General features: G+C 39.5%; 1 protein-coding gene across 15 annotated transcripts in view; it reads right to left on the bottom strand.

Moving 5' to 3' along the window:
• LOC109094866 (tensin-1-like) overlaps positions 1-17308 on the bottom strand; it is a 220440-nt gene that overhangs the window by 12034 nt on the left and 191098 nt on the right. For 12 of the 15 annotated variants that reach the window (XM_042764243.1, XM_042764241.1, XM_042764247.1 and 9 more), the window contains 7 exons: positions 15682-17133; positions 10896-11080; positions 10661-10799; positions 5802-5897; positions 3429-3446; positions 3000-3168; positions 1051-2102 (listed from right to left, as the gene is read on the bottom strand). In XM_042764243.1, coding sequence (XP_042620177.1) covers positions 1051-2102; positions 3000-3168; positions 3429-3446; positions 5802-5897; positions 10661-10799; positions 10896-11080; positions 15682-17133 — 3111 coding nt within the window. The remainder of the gene's footprint in view (positions 1-1050; positions 2103-2999; positions 3169-3428; positions 3447-5801; positions 5898-10660; positions 10800-10895; positions 11081-15681; positions 17134-17308) is intronic. The other 3 variants (XM_042764248.1, XM_042764249.1, XM_042764245.1) reach the window with 3 other exon arrangements.

Here is a 17308-nt window from a genome sequence, read left to right on the forward strand (position 1 = left end):
AAAGTACTTTTGCTTTCACAACGAAACACACAGCGTCTCCATGACATAGCGGCTGCTGTAGTATTGTAACAATACAATACTACAGCAATAATAAAAATTACATCATCTTTCTTTGCGTGAACATTTGGGCGGTGTTATGCAAATCTTCCCACACAGTGACGTAGACGTGGGGGCGTGTTTAAACGAGGCTTTTAGGAGGGCCTGAATGAGTCTTAACTTTTATAGAGAATATCTCTTTGGGTTTGAGACTTTAGTCTCTGCAACTTTAGGGATCTTATCTATTCAAGAACAGCTTGTAACACTCCAAAGAGAAAGGAAAACTTGAAATTGCATCACATGACCCCTTTAAAACTACTCTTTATGGTCAGAACATGATAAACACTTATTTTCCTTTTTATTCTTTACAATTTTCCAGTCATTTTTCCTTAACACTATAAATATCTTAATAGAGATAATGAATTTCTTAGTTTCTGCATTTTCTAGTGATATTGCTCTATGCTATTGCTATATGTCTGTATACAAAAAAATGTAGACCCTTTACAGATTCGATTGATGTATTGCTCTTATCTGTACGATCAAAACTGAAAGTGTAATTTAAGTTCTTTTCGGGGTTATCAGGAGAAAATACCCCAAAACGTGTATACGCGTTAATCGACTCCAGAGGGTTAATCATGAAACAGGTTTGTGTTGCCTGACTTTGATGACCCACATCTTCAGCACAGTTTGCAGTGCGGTCTGCAATATTAATAATATTACATGTTTTTGACTCTTAGAAATGTACGTTTGACAGTATCTTGAGTTGACAGTAGTAGAACCTTGAGTTAGGATGCAGATGTAAATTTGTGTTCATTAAAAGAGTAACATCTCTAAAAATTGTTTGAGCTTTATTCAAATTAACCATTGGTCTTCCAGAGTAGCATACATTTTGATCACAATAACAGTTAAAACCACAATGCTGCACAAATCACAATGCTGCAACCTGTTTCCAGTCCTAATTCAGCAACTGAGTTGGTATTTGATGGCTACTGGAATTTACTTATAAAGTCTTACCGCACATGTTGAGTTTGGAGAAATCAGGGAGCGTGTGGAAGAAATGAGCGCTTGGAGTGCTGCCACCACTGGACACTGGCGAGGACATCTTCCCGTTGAGCGTTCCGTAGGACAGTCCACCAGTAGAGCGATCGCTGCTGGACATACGTCTCTTTTCGGGGAGCTGAGGTTGGGGGGCAGGACTGCCCTGTCTGAATCCCACTCCATCTATGTATCCAGCCGGAGAGACTGGGAAAGAAGGTGTAGATGGTGGCTGGTATCCAGAGGAGCTGCTCTGGCGCGAAAGGGCTCCGTGTCGCTCTTCTGGAGTAGTGTAACCACTGTACATTGGGTGCCTGTCCAGACTGGGGCTACCCTGCATTAGGGACGGATGGCATCCCAGAACGGGGCTGCCCTGACTGGGATGTGTAAGTGGGGATTGCCTGCTCAGGACGGGGCTGCCCTGGTTGGGTTGGCTAACGGATGGCTGTCTACTCAACACCGGGCTGCTTTGGTTAGGCAGAATGATTGGTTGATTTAGGGACACCTGTTGGTTGAGGACGGGGCTGCTCTGGACGGCTTGTCCCATAGGTTGTCTGCTGAGAATCGGACTACTCTGAGTCCCATAGGTGACAGGATACTGTCTGGACAGCATCGGACTGCTCTGCGTTCCTTGAGACACCATTGCATGTCTTCCTTGCATGGGACTACCGGCCATTCCAGGCAGATGACCATTGGCCGGGGTTGGTTGTTGGGCCAGAATGGGGACATCCTGATTAGGTATTCTGTGCTGGAGACCGGGAGCGGACATCATGTCGGGCAGGACGGCTTGGTGTCTTGTGCCAGGGCTTCCGGCGAGTGGCTGGATGGTGGTGGCGTTATTTTGCATGGTCTCTGGCAGAGAGGGGCTGATATCAGGAGTGATGTAGCCACCCAACATGCTGCTAGAGGTGGGGTAAGAGGGTGTAGGTGTTTGGTATGTGCTTTCGGAGGGCTGGGAGTGAAGGATAGAGTCGACAGCAGCCTGGGACAAAGAATTCAACCCAACCCCGCTGTCAGTCAATGTGCTTTCACTGAAAGAAGACAAAACAAGAGAATGATTATGAAAGATAAGTTAATATGGACTGCTTTATGTCTGACATTATAATACATTTGTAAACAGACAGTACATGGATACTTTTTAGCCAGATTGCATTTTGCATTCTGATGCATTTATAGTGTGATCAAAAAGATCTGATCTCACATACGGTACCCATAAAAAAATGCTAATTTTTAACAGAGGTTGCATTTAACTGCATGTAGCTGAATGTGGATAATGAAAACATATTAGCATTTACATCATTCATTCATTAAATTATTGTTTGGGTATTATTTATTCCTTTTTTTTCTGTGACAATCTATTATTGTAACATGGATTTATAAAAATGGCTTAGAAAACCAAAATTAAAACGGTTGATAATTTAACACGTTGATAAAGCAATCTCTTCCTATGTAGGCTGATCTTCACCAAAATAAGTTGCAAAGATAAACTCAATTCTGGATATTCCAGTATGAAACCAGTGTGTGAAACTATTAAAAAATGCTTTCGAAATTAAATAAAATAAATCTTAAATTAAACTAAAACTAAATTAAAATTAAACTAAAATTAAAAATATTGCTTTGACAAGTAACTAGAATAATACATAAATAAAAGTTAAAGTAATAAAATTACTCAAATTAAAACTGATATAAAAATAAAGTTCAATAGAAATACAAAATAAAACCAAAATGACAGAAGAAACTAAATTAACAACAGCAAAAAAAAAAAAAAAAAATTACTAAAATTGCAACTAAAATTCAAAACAAAACTGAAAATGTTAAAATAAAAGTTAATTTAAAATATATAACATATATAATATTACTATACTAGAACAGTATATAAATAATACTCAAATAACACTGTATGAAACATGAGGGTAGTGGACACTTACACTGCATCTGGGCTCTGAATAGGGCTGCTGGAGGAAAGAGGAGCGTTGTAGGCATGGGACGGCCCGACAGGACGTGCAAAGCTGTTGCTGTCATATGTTGGAGACACAGGCGACGCTGGCAGCCCACCTGCAGCTGCTTTGGCCACAGACTCCACATAGCTACGAGGCTCTGAATAAAAGAAACAAAGAGAGAAATACCTGTGAGCACAAGAGTTTAGAAGAGTCAAAACAAAAGTCAAAACTAAGATAAAATATAAATACTTTTTTACATCTGACCCTGAATCTTGTAGAAACGTCATTGAGGTCACAAGTGAAAATGAGTTTTAATGGAGAATGGAGACGACTTACACGTGATGTGTAAGATGACAAAAATCAACCAGAAGATGAGGGAGTTCGGACATTGTAATTCTAAATCTTGTACATTCTTACCTTCCTCATCCTCACTCTCTGTTTTCCAGACAGCAGAAGAACAAAATCATAGGACAGAAATAGTAGAAGTTCAGAGAGACGGGGAGAAGAAGGGATAATTGCCAACATAAGCATGATAAAACAAGGATAACAGCTTTATTCATTCTTAAACCAATATTATTTTCTTCCATAATCACAAAAACACAACCTCTGTTTGTTTTCCATACAAGGAAAGTGGAAGGTTCTTTATTAAAAAGCAAACAAAGCACTCTTAGAAAATCTAAAAGTGGTCCATATGACTTACTCTTTGTCTCTTTTTGTATTTTACGAAGTAAAAATTAATTGTGATGACACAAGTGTTCAAAAACAAAGAGAGCATTTGCACATCTGTGTGAATTATTACTTTTAAGAGAACAAAAAAGGGAAACACACGCACAAAAAAAAACACAATGTTATCTTCATTTGCATTTTTGTTGCTCCGAATACCAGGAGGCCCCAGTGCAGATTAAAATACCCAAAGTTACATCCTTTATCTTCAAAAAGCACATGACTTCATGTTAAGTTAACTATAGTAAGACAAGGAGGCCCCTGTGACACATCATCTCCTAATAATGTTAGTGAGTGTACTGTATGTATGGCTCTTGTGTTTTGGCAGGCCTCAAATTAATTCCCTGAGGAGCGACGCTAAAATCAGCCCTGCATGAGAACTTGTTCCAAACTAAAGAGTCTCCACAACTCCCCATATGATCCTGTTACCTCTGAGTCTACACAAAGTACATAGTTTACACCCGCCGGCCTGAATCTCACCACACCTGCTGAGACAAGACCAGGTCATATATCACCCTGAAAATCAAAGGATAGAAATAAGAAATGATAAAAGAAAAGAAAAGATGACTTGTTTTCATGAGCTTCACCCCTGAAGACATGGTAAACGTTGCTTGCATTAACAGAAACTATTTATTAAATTATTTTTTTTTGCTATCTTTTTGCTAAGCTTGGTAATATCAAGCTTAAAAACTGTCATATCATCAAACATTAAATATATCCTTGGGACAAAGAGAATGGGTAATAAATCAGCTTAAAAAATGGTTCTGTTCCAAAAACTAGTGAGCTGTCTTGTCTACTGCTTACCAGTAGCGGTTTTTGGCACGGGCGGACCGGGAAGCTGCCCGGGGCGGCATTTTTTCATGATACACGGGGGGGGCGGCACGAGCAGTTAAAAAAATAAAATAAATAATCCTGTGCGCCGCCAACACGAAGCAGTTTTCTATGGGAAAGGGGGGTCTCGCCCAGGGTGTAATTCAATGTAGAACCGCCACTGCTGCTTACACAGGGAGTTACTTTCTGAGACAGCATCCTCATAAGTGACCGATTTGGAGTTGCTGCAAATGTAGCAACTCTAAATATCATATTTTAATTGAAGTTGTGTTAGCATGGTGCTAGAAAAAGATATCAAAGTGACACTCTAATAAGAATAAAATATATAACACGCTTAAATTTTGAGTAAAAAAAGTCATATATATTATATTAAATTAAATTGAGCCATTTTAAATTCTCATTTTCCACTAGAAATATCAGATATATTATTATTATTATTTTTTTTTTTTTTTACAGAAATTTATTTATTCAGCAAGGACAATAAATTGATCAAAAGTTACAGTAAAGACATTTATAATGTTACAAATTGTTAAAAAAATGTTTCACAGTTTCCAAAAAATAAAAACATTAAATTGCCACAACTGTTTTCTACATTGATAATAAAAAGAAAGTTTCTTGAGCACCAAATCTGAATATTAGAATGATTTCTGAAGGATCATGTGACACTAAAGTAATGATGCTGAAATTCAACTTTGCATCACAGGAATAAACTACAGTTTAAAATATATTAAAATAGAAGACAGTTATTTTAAATTGTAAAAATATAAAAAAAAATAATAATATTTTTGTTCCCAAAAAATATTACAAATTATTCCCAATACCAAACTAATGCTTTAGAATTGGCCACAGAGCTATCTTAGAAAGCTGCATAATAATGTGACTTTTTTGTGCCAGTGTTCACTTAAAATGCTACCTAGGTAGGCAGCTCACTGGGTTTTGGAACAAAACCTTTCACTCTCTCCCACAGATGCACACACACATTAAAAGACCACAGTAAAATGATCCCAATATAACTGCATATGAAAAGAAAACACCAATTCATTTAAAGACACATGAGCTCACTGCTCAAGAGAGTAGAAAAGGAGAAGGGAGAAATGAAAGGTTAGTTTGATATATGGCCCACAAGATATATTTGAGCTCCCTTTATGGAGCACAGCATGGTGCGGCTCAGACCAGAGCCAAAAGACCATGTGTGTCTTCATGTGCATCTCTGTGTATGTGTGTTTAAAGCCTCACCTGAACCTGTCTGGTTGAGCAGTATCTCAGCAGGGTTGTGGGGTTTCAAGCCCAGGAAGGACAGTGGTGTTTTGGCCAGTCCTGGTGGAGATCGACCTAAAGCGACACAGAAATGTATTATTCAGAGTGTTATCAACTTAAAACACTTTAAGCAAGTACATCAAGGCAAATGCTTGTAGCTTGGCAAGCTTAATTTCACATATTGCTGCAATCGGAACAGGGTTGTCAATCATTTCAAAAATAATAGAATTAATTTTGTTACACTCCATCAAGCTGTTTTTGAATGCAAGAATGCATCCCACATAACTGATTCAATCTGTTCTGACTTTTTCATTATGGAGGACTGAAGAGCCACTTAAATATAAATAAAAACAGGAATCAAATCAATGTTTTTATGAAAAAAATTTTAACTGTGAATTAAACTGAAATATTAAAAATATAAATATATTTATAGATTTAAAAATATTTAAAATAAACTGATAAATCATTTTAAATTTGAACAATAAAACATTTAAATTGAAACAAAGCATTTAAAAACGAAATATTTTTTACAAATTGCTTTTCTTTATCCATTTGACAGTTGATATAAAAGATTCCATTGGACAGTTCACATATGGAAGTAGCATCTAATAAATCATTTTAATATGCTGTTATGAGTCAGAGAGCATGACTAAATGTGTCAATATTTTTAACAAATCACTGGCTGGTTAATGAACTGTACTAAATTAAACAGCCATATTTCCAAAATGTGCCAGACTGCAATTCATAATGCATTATGTAATGCTGCAAGGGGTGCTAATGTATATAGCAGTCTTGATATGTTTTTAGCAAGCCAAACACACATCTGATTTAATGGCACATACAAGTGAAGGTAACTCTATCACCCCCTTGAGTGCTGAGGTTTGTTACGGTGGGAGCAAATCATGTTCAATATGATGGTGCACTTGAAATGCATAGGCCAAGCATTCACATTTATGTACTTGCACAAAGTATGTTTTTGGTCCTTAGCCCTTAAAATACAGATCAGTGTGTACCACTTTCATCTTCAAGGTGTCAGTGTTTGACAATCTTATGAAAGAGAACCAAATTCCATACCAACAGCCTTTGAGAGACTACTGTGATACACACTTTAAAGACATCAGACTGAGGTGGCTATTTCAGTATGTGACATGGCTGGGGAATGAGCTAATGTCTCATGCTCTGTGGCAAGGCCATGCAAGTGCCTCTTTAAAAGAGTTAATGACGTGATTAACACACGCTGTAACGATGCCCAGTCAAAAGAACGATAACAAGACAGATCATGCAGACAGAATACACCTCAGCTGAACAGATCTCGAAAACGTCACACTGAAAACATTTAAGACCTCGCTACACAGCGATAGCTATGAACAACAGGACGAGTGACTCAAAAACAACAAATAAACAGTGGTGCCACGCAAAACAAGATTGGTGTGAGCACATAAATGGGGAAAATGAATGGTGATGTGGATGCAGAGCGTGGAAAGCAGCACGCTTGAAGACAGCAAGAGTTTTGTGTTTATAAAACTGCACAAATTCAATTTGCATAATCAATTTCGTGTATCGTTGCATCCCGAAATGTGTCGGAGCATAGTGCCTAATACAATACATATTACCCCCGAAATGTGTGTGTTTGTGTGGGGGGGTGATCAATGATTAAGTGCTGTTTTTCTTTCAGACAGTTATTCCTGGATGTTCACTAAAAACCTTGTTTAAGCACAATAGTTGATTGATAGGCGAATGGGTGGTCCACTGATTGTGGTTTGAGCGATGGAATCACACTGTCTTGGACCCCGTTACACCTTAGAAATTTAGAAATGACTACCTGAGTCAAATCAGATCAGATCATGACGTCTTTGGATATGTGTTCTTCAGGGCTGCTCTCCACATGCATTCTGGGAAAGGCTGAGCATATGCTTGCATTTTGGCAGGCCTGAGTTGATATAATTGCTGACACACATGCATCCTCCACTTACCAAAGAATCCAAATCAATTCTTTGTTTGGCAGAATAAGTGCTTCAGCATTGGACACAAGGAGAAGGGGAGGGGGTTGTATAGGGAAGCTTTCCAGCCTCCCATTCTCTGCAGGAGGAGGGAGCCACGGAGACGTGCTACTAGAAAGTGGCTACTGGAGCATCTGAGTGTCTGTCCACCTTCGAACAGAAAAGTAGCCCCTACGGGTCACCTGCTCCCCAGGAATCCAAAAGTACCACCCAGAAAGGCTATGGCTGGGTGACATATTGCTTATATATTTTTTTCAGCCATTTGGTGATGTTTAATATATCTGAATACTTATGAATTTTGCACTGAAATGACTTAAAATGATAATTTCTTCAATAATTTCCACCATTTAAACAGCCATTGCTGCTAAGTACATTAAAATATTTAATTCATAAAGTAAAATAGAGTAAAAATCTAATTAAAAATAATCAAGGCATGGTTTGCACTGTTTTTTGTTAAATTAAACAGAAGAAATAATGATATTGAGGCATGCTCATTTCTATGCACCAATATTACATTAATACAGCAAAATTTATCTACAAGTATTTTTACTAATATTTGAAAAATGTTATGTGAAAAATGCTAATATTATGTGAATATGCATACAATACGTGAAATGACTCACGTAAATGAATCAAACTCACAAGATTTAACTTTTTTGCTATTAAAGTTTCAGTTACATTCATTTTATTATAAACATTTACCTACATATATTTTAATTAAACCATAATAGTTTTTTAATGGTAATGCAAAAGAATCAATGAATGACTTTTGATTTGATTCTTTTAAGCTGATAGCTTGACCTGAATAGAACTAGAGAACCAACTCTAACGCCAACTTACCAAGTCTTGTTCTCATACTTAATTATCAAACAAAGAGGGATTACAAAACTTTTCCAATGAAACTGTCTTTAAAAGCTTGTAAATAAACAGCACATTACATCACCGAAAAACCATTGCAAGTATATCATGAATATTCAATATACCTCCTAGCCCTAATGTTCACTAAATATCCTTTGGCAATGTAACACAAAAGGACAAGATTTGATTGATTATGTTTTGTGTTACTGTAGGCTGAAGCTCTGTTTTTGTCTCTGAAGCCACATCTAGGTGCTTGTGGAAGCAGAACTAGTCTGAAGAGCTTTGAATGTGAAGTGGCCTCAGGGTAAGATGTCAGCTCAAGAGGATGACTTGATTTGTTTTCAAATGAGGTGTCTGGTAAAAAAGAAATGCCGTGGAAGTCCAAGGAAAACATTGTGCTTAACATTGTGTGTGTCTAACCTTATAAAGAGGCTACAGACTTTTACAAGCAGCTTTATATTAAACCTGCAGGGACAATATGCTGGATGGGAAGATGAAGCAATAGGTTATAAAAACCTGAACTGAAGAAATTAATTCACACATGAAACCTGAGGCGCAAATGTGCTTGTTCTTGCATTGAGATACAATGACTGTGGAGGCTAGCGGGCCCCAGAAAAAAACTGCTGACAAAAAGCATTTCTCATGCCCACAGACATTCGGAATTGCTGGGGAGCAAGTGCAAGTGGGGTCTTTCTGATCCGAGCACTTATGCATGTCTATGAGCCAACACAAAGTGTGTGTTATCACTCAAACGGAGGCCACACATCTTTAACGTTGAGAACATGTGAATGAACTACAGCATCTGTTAATGATATCTACTGGCTCACACAAACACCCAGAGGTAGGGTCGGATTTAAGTACAGCCAGACCTCAGGTTGGCTTATAGACAGTGTGTTAATGTAATGTTAGCCCTAAAGATTCCTTTACAGAAAGAAGCAAAAAAACAAAAAAAACAAAACACCACTATTCTGATGTGCTAATTATGAAACACAATGGTTCTGTTCCAAAACCTAGTGAGCTTTCTTGCTGTCTACCACATACATTACACTAGTGATTACACTAGTGACACTTCAGATTATGAAGTGTAAACAGGAAGTTGGTTGCCAGTTACTGACAGGTACAACAATGAACATAATTTGAGAAAAAAACAAGGACTTTTTGTCGATGATTGCTCTATGCACAGCTCGCCTCTTACACATGTAGGCAGCTCCTGTATTATAAAATACTGAATTTAGCTGCACAATGGCTGCTAAAAATGACAACAAAGCCAGGAAAGTTTGCAGTTCAGTCTTCATGTCACACGGTCGTCAACGAAAATGCGGAGAAGTGTAAATGACAGGCATAAGTGAAAAGTTTTGTGTTTTAAAACAAAAATGCACTAGTGCGAACGTAGCCCAAGTCTGCATGAATTCCTGAATGAAGTATACTGTATTTGTAATCATCACCTGCCCACATTCTCCACCATCTTCGATTGATTATTCAGTTTCTTGCTATGCATTTTCTCCATAACGGGTATACAGTATGCAATGCTGCTTTAGTATTTGGCTTAGAGAAGGCGATAATCATGCTGGCTATGTTCTAGAAAAGCATTTGTGTCAGAAGCACACCTATGATGTTGCCTAGGTCCCTAGATTTTAAAACAGAGCTTTCCTCTGAAAAAAAAAAAGTAAAAAAAAAAAAACTATGATACTAATAACATCCAAACAACTGACAGGTTGACTTCATTGTAGTTTCTTGCCATGTTTCTATAGTTTTTAGAACTTTACTCTTTACTTTAAAACTATACCAATAATATCCAAACAGCTGACAGCTGGACTTCATTATAGTTCCTTGCTATGCTAAACACTTGTGTTTTCTAGATCATCAAAATTAACAGAACCAATGATCAGTGATGGTCGTGACCCTTTTTAAAATGTTGACAAAGTGAGGCAGTGATTCTACAGCTCTATGGCGCCCTCCTCCTCCAGTGGGGAAACTTACTCAGGTTGAAGTAAGGGGTTTGTGGCGAGACAGGGAAGGCAGGGGTTTGGGGTAGGGCCTCACCACTAGCGATCGGAGGGGGGCTGACGGGACCCCCATCCATTTCCTCAAACGCTTCTCTGTAGCTATGCATGTGTCTCTGGAGAAAGAAGGACAGGTGGACAAATGCACAAACACATATACACCCACATTTATTTCTGGGATTATTACTAGGGGTAATATCCATTCGGTCTACCTCCTTGGGCCGCCCCCCAGGGTTCAAAGCAATCGTATTGGCCAACTCGGGTGAAATGCAGCGGATGGGGGAGCGGACTGAGCTTCCTCGGGTTGGGCTTTCATCTTGGGAAAGGTCCTCACTGATGGTCCGGCACCGTCCAGGAACTGAAGTCTCATCTGGTGACATTTCACCAGACTGAACTCCTGCCAAGAAAATAAACATATGATGTCATCTCTAACAGATAACTTTTAGGGCCTGCAGAAGAACATTCATCATACTTGATGATAAAAAATGTCAAAATGTCTTGAAGAAATCGATGGAAAACTGCCAACGAGCTCTTAAGAATTAACTCTCTGTCAAAAGCTGCACTGACTTCCAATATCGAACCACATAAAAGCCTGCTGAAACTATGAACAATGCTCCCATTCAAATAGCATAGATTACAAAAAGCAGGAATATTAGAGAAACTCCATGGATTTAAAGTGTAATGTGTACTTCTGGATAAAGCTCTGGAGCAGCCTCAAAACAACTTTGGAGCATATTTCATCACGTTCTGTTTGATCCCAAGAGTCTATGGTGTAAATAAAACTGGATTTGTGTAAGTCTTCTCTAGTAAGGATGCAAAAACAGAGAACAGAAATACATAACTAAAGGAGTTTGGTAACTGAAAGCAGATGGAATGCACCTCAATTTATTTAAGTTGTTTTCCAAGACAAAAATCACTATAATAATTCATCCATTTAGTGACGGAAAATCATAATTAAAATAGTCCAATCTAAATAACAGCTAATTGGTTTACTCGATATTTATGTGTTCTCTGTATTTTTATTCTAATTATAGTATTATGTCATTAGCTTAGCAACATGCTAAAGCCAAACTCCCCTGCAATTGTCAGTCGAATCTCCTGTGTTAGTTGCCTATCTAGAGTGTTTATCTAGTAGGAAGTTCAAAATAGCAAACAGACAAAAATAACTTCAAATGAAAACAATAACTTGAATGATACCAGAAATACATGCTACTAGTTTTTTAAGCAGAAAGACTTTGTCACAGAATTAGAGACTTTAAATATGCACAGGCTGAAAGTCTGCAATGTATTATGGTGTGTGCTAGGCTTAAGCAAAGCTGTTTCACTATTCACTGTCAACTTACAGATAAGAAAAAAGAGCTTTTACGGGTTCTGTGAAAGCATGTACAGCCACACACAGATTTAAGCTCATTCAACTGGACTCAGTTTGAGAGCAAGCAAAGCATTAGCACATTCTGGTGGGAGTGAGTGGAATATCGTGGAAACCGGGCAACAGGCTGAGCAAAATATTTACTGGCTCCCTGAGCGCAGCCTGCGATTGATACGTGTGGTCAGACCACAGCTCAGACCATCAGAACCTCACGTGCACTAGGAATCAACTTCAGAGAGATTGACCACTTCCACTTCTGGACAAGTGGTCACCCTTGTTCTTAAACGTGATGTTAGCCAGACATCCAGGGTGCATTCAGACCACTTCTGGAGTGCTGCCTGCAAAACGAGCAATTCAGATAAATAAGGTAGTGATGTCACAAAGGGAGGGTGCTCACACTCCATCTGCAATCTATTCACATTCCTGGATCAGACTCATGCGGTTTTTATGACAATGTCAACCATTCCGATCCTAAAAGTGACCGGTCTATGCTTGGATGTGCTGGGATATCATATGGCCTGCATCCCCCAGTGTCACTTCAGACAAGGTCGGGAGAGGAAACATGCAAAACAGATGTTGTACGCCAGATCTACAGCTGTGCATGACAAACTGTGATGTTACCTTAGTGATCACGCTGTCCTAATAGATTCAAGCTGCTGTAACTGAGGTGATTCAATCAGAGGAGCCATCGTTTAAACCAAACAAACACTGTTAGATTCAAAATGCTTAATGCAAGAAATAAAATTAACTATAGTTAAAATAATCAAAGAATTAAACTGCTCTTTCTCTCTCCATGGTCTCGTTTATGCCATTGTTCTATCTATATTGGGCTGGATCAGACTCAGGAGAGGTCCAAGACAAACATTCATCCTGGTACCTAGCTACTGAACACGGCCTGCATGGGGCCTCGAACGGGATTGAAGACGGTCAGTGTACGAGACGTTTACTCCCCTGTGGCAGATAAGGATTGTATAATGGTCTCCAGACTCAGGAAGGATTTATTACCCTTTGTCCTTCATCTAAATGGTTAAACCAAGGTAAAAGAGAGTCCTTGAATGAAGCCAGTGTCTGCTCGCCTTGGTATTGTTCCCCAGGTCTGGTAGACTGGATCTTGTGACATGGGCTCAGTTGATCCAGACAGACTGGTCTTTGTCCTGCTACTGTGTAACTTTAACTCGTCACATAATACAAATGCAATTTGTTTGTAGAGGTCACCCAGCACAAAGGAGCAAACTGAAGTCATACTCTTGTTAACTGTTATTTCACCCAAACAAGGTGAAATTCCAACATAGGTTAATGGTTAAGGAAGAGTGTTAAATTAGTGAGGGCGATAAAGGAGAGAAATTAAAATAGAGCAAATAGTGAAAGAAATAGGAAATGGGAGACTTTATTCTTCCTAATTACTGTTACTCCTTTGCTAAATACATTTATCCCAAAATTAAAACTACATGGGTTCCAAAACAACACTGTTCCCCATTGTCTTTTAAAATATCTTCTTTTGTGTTCCACAGAAGTAATACAGGTTTGGAACATGAAAATGAGTAAATGATGACAGAACTTTCATTTTTGGGTGAATTATGCCTTTACATTTTATTATTTATTTTATTTATTTTTATCCAATTAGAATTGGATATATCTGTTTTATAATAACAATTACAGATACAATATTAATAAAATAAATAAAGTAAAATAAAATAAAATAAAAATACCATTTAAAAATATCCTGCCGTTTTATAACAGGAAGTGCTCTCATTGATATATAAAAAAAAGAGCAGGGAAAGATACGGGGCAAAAGTGAGAAAGAACAGAGAAATAACACACAACCACACAACATGCAAGGTGTTATGAGTTAATGTCAGCGGGTGGCACAGAGCATCAGAGAGACCAACCACTGAAGGAGAAAGAGCGGCGGCGGTGGCCGAGCTCAGGAACACTCTTCCTTTCACTGATGCCTCGGATACGAGCAGTGTACTCTGCACACCACAGGGAGGAGGAGGAGGAGGAGGAGGAGGAAGAGGAGGGATGATGGTCCGTGGCAGGAAGTAAAGGAAGAAGGTGAAGAGGAGAAAGGGAAGGTGGAGGTAATGATGATACGGGTGTTTCACAAACAGGACAAACATGAGAGAATGAATAAAGAAGGGGAAAAGAAAACATCAGCACTTGTTGGCATAATGCTAATGGCAAATATCTTCAAAAATGGGCAATATGGTAGGGCTGGGTGACATAGCTTAAAAAAAATAAATAGACATTTCCAAATGCATTGTGAATTTTCGATACATTGCCCAGTCCTAACATATAGCATGTATTTACATTAACTTCAGTCGGAAAGATAAACACACACTATCTGTGGCAGAACGCTGCGGATGGTAAATGTAGACAAAGTGTTCCCCTAATTCTAGATAGTAACAGGTCTGATAACCAAATCTCACTACTAGATACTGAGAGCTCTTCAATCAGTGTTGCAAGAGCTTGTGTCAAGAGCAAGGACTCAAGAGAATGTTACAAAGAAAGTATTACAGGAACACTTATCTATGCTGAGTCAACAACACTACTAAGTTGCAATAAAACAGAAACATAGCTGACTAGGTTTGTCCATGAGAGTTATTTCCTACTAACACAGCTCTTCTGGCTCATCATCGGACAAAGCTCTTCCTATCAGTCTGTGACCTTCATGACCTGTTTGATGCTTTATAAACATTCATTTGCTAAGATTAAAGATAAAGAAGGCACATTAACTGTGAAACCTGTACTGTACAACCACTAGGGGGCAAAAGTGAGCCCAGATCCAATGCATCAGCCGTAATTCAAGTAACAATATGTTTTAGATATATGTTCTAGGCATATGTGTATCAAGGATTAGATGGAAGTCTATATATACAGTGTTTATGACATTTTGGATTTTAAGATACACCAGCAGTATGTGACAGACTTAGTAATAACATCTGTAATTTAAATTCAACATTGGAAAAACCTAAACAAGTCATGGTGAATTTAGCTTGCAACAAAAACAAGACTGGGTCAACAAACAACTCTTATGTGCTGCCATTATTCTAAAAACATCGAAAATGAGAAGAACTAGGCTTCCATGAAAATCATCCTAAACTTTCAAGCTGAACAGATAATGTTGACAGAAAATAAATAAATAAATAAATAAATGATCTGCCATAAAACAGCCCTCAGTTGTTTGGGCAATTTTCCAGATGTAATGTACAAATGCTCGGTTTTGGCTTGGAACAAAAAAGAAATGTGGTCTGATATTGAGGCTTAAGCCAGAAGCACTTTGGACAAAGCATTCTTTGTGATCTCACAGTGCTTATGTCAATGCCAACAAAGAAACTCCACCAAAAAAAGGCACCGCCTTGAGTGTAAAAGGCAAGCTCTCAAGACAAGCTTAACTCAAGCACTCAAAACAAGCATGGAGATGTTTTCCTTTACTATATTTCCCTTGATAGCTTGTTTCAATTCACATTCTGTATACATAAAAATATGCATGAGTAATGTAGCCTAATGGTTAAAAGCACTGGCTGGTTATTGCCCAAGGAATGATTAATTTATCATTACTATTGTACCTTTGAATAAGTAAACTGACTCTGAGAATGCTGAAAGAGGTATTTTAAAGTTCATCTTACCAGCTACACGGTGAGCTACAAGACCACCCAGTTTGTAGTTGGCATCTTCCGGTTCAGACTCTTTAGGTAGAGGGGATGAGGAGGCAGAATAGCTACGCTGACTCTCCTGGGGCTCAGGGGACTGGGACGTGGAACTTGAGGGGTAAATGTTGAGGGGTTTCAAATGGAGAACTCCAAAGGCGGTGGAAGGCACTGTGGACTGGGACATTGGAGCCCAACCTTCTGCCTCAGAAGGGAATGCAGCATGCTGGGATATGGCTGTGGGTCTCTGCTGGTTCATGGTGGGTTGTGGAGGCTCTGCGGCTACCTGTTGAAAGGTCGAAGGGTATCCCCCCCAAGAGACTCCACCACGGCCATGAATGGCTGTGTCAGATTGGTAGGACGGCCGTGCTTGGGTTTGTGATAATGGGTTTGATGGTTGAGTGGTGACCACTCCACCATCTCCAGATGGGGCACTATGGGACTTGGGGACTTGTGTAAGTGCTGGGTCAAGGTCCAGCATCAGCATGTTAAGTGCTTCAATGGACTGCTCAATTTCTTGCTGAGATGCCATGTGAGGAAACTCTGGAAGACTGTGGGACTGTAGTACAGGGTTGAAGGTGACCCCATCTGTGACTGGGACCTCAGGAACACCATATTGTTGCCACACATTCAGTCCCCTTTGCACTGCATCCCTACTGCTAATCGTGCGTGTGGGAGCTTTGGGCATGTACTTCTGCTCTGTGGTCGGGGCTGCCCCTAATGATTGAGATCGGCAGATGTTGCCATTCTGGTTGGCAAAGCCACTAGAGGACCCTAAGAGCTCTTGAACAGATGAGGAGCTTTGGACTTTGGGCTCTGGTATTTTCTTGTGGACACCCTTCTCTAAGTCATCTTGTGCATCTTTTCCATTAATGACCGTCTCTGGCTGGTAGTACAGATCTGCTGGAGTGGCTCTGCCCTCAAAAGACGAGATGGTCCCGAGACTGTCCGCACTGTTCCCTTCCTGACTGTTGGGCAGGTCATCATCAAGGATATCTGTCTCACGGTCTATGTTGTTGTGTCCATTGACATGAACCTGGGCGGGGACGAGGTGTAGGACTCCACCGCCTCCGCTGCCAGGGCTGCTTTGGTAACCTGTGCGTTGCATTGGTGCTTCCAAGCCACTGAGCAACTGGTCCAGCTCCTGTTTTTCCTCTGGGCTGAGGGGCTGGGAGGACGGCTGACTCACTAAGGCCGGCTGATGGCTGGCTTCATCCGTGCGGTCGGTTTTGATGGAAGCAGTGGAGTTGCCCGAGTCACTGCTTACAGACAGGGCGTGGTCGACTGGTGGTAGAGTGTGGTCTACAGCAGGTAAAGTGTGATCGACACTGGCTGGGAGACCATTGGTTGTGACCCCTCCCTCAAGAGACTCTTTCTTCCGAACCTTAGCGTAGAGACTACCATCCAATGGACCTTGTGTGTGAATAACGTCTGTAGAAGTCAAAAAGAAAAATGGAATGTGTTAATACACACATAAAAGCAATAAGAACTGAAGTGAAGTGAAGTGACGTGACATTCAGCCAAGTATGGTGACCCATACTCAGAATTCATGCTCTGCATTTAACCCATCCGAAGTGCACACACACAGAGCAGTGAACACACACAC

This window comes from Cyprinus carpio, chromosome A9, assembly GCF_018340385.1.
Source record: "Cyprinus carpio isolate SPL01 chromosome A9, ASM1834038v1, whole genome shotgun sequence".
Classification (NCBI taxonomy): Eukaryota; Metazoa; Chordata; class Actinopteri; order Cypriniformes; family Cyprinidae; genus Cyprinus; species Cyprinus carpio.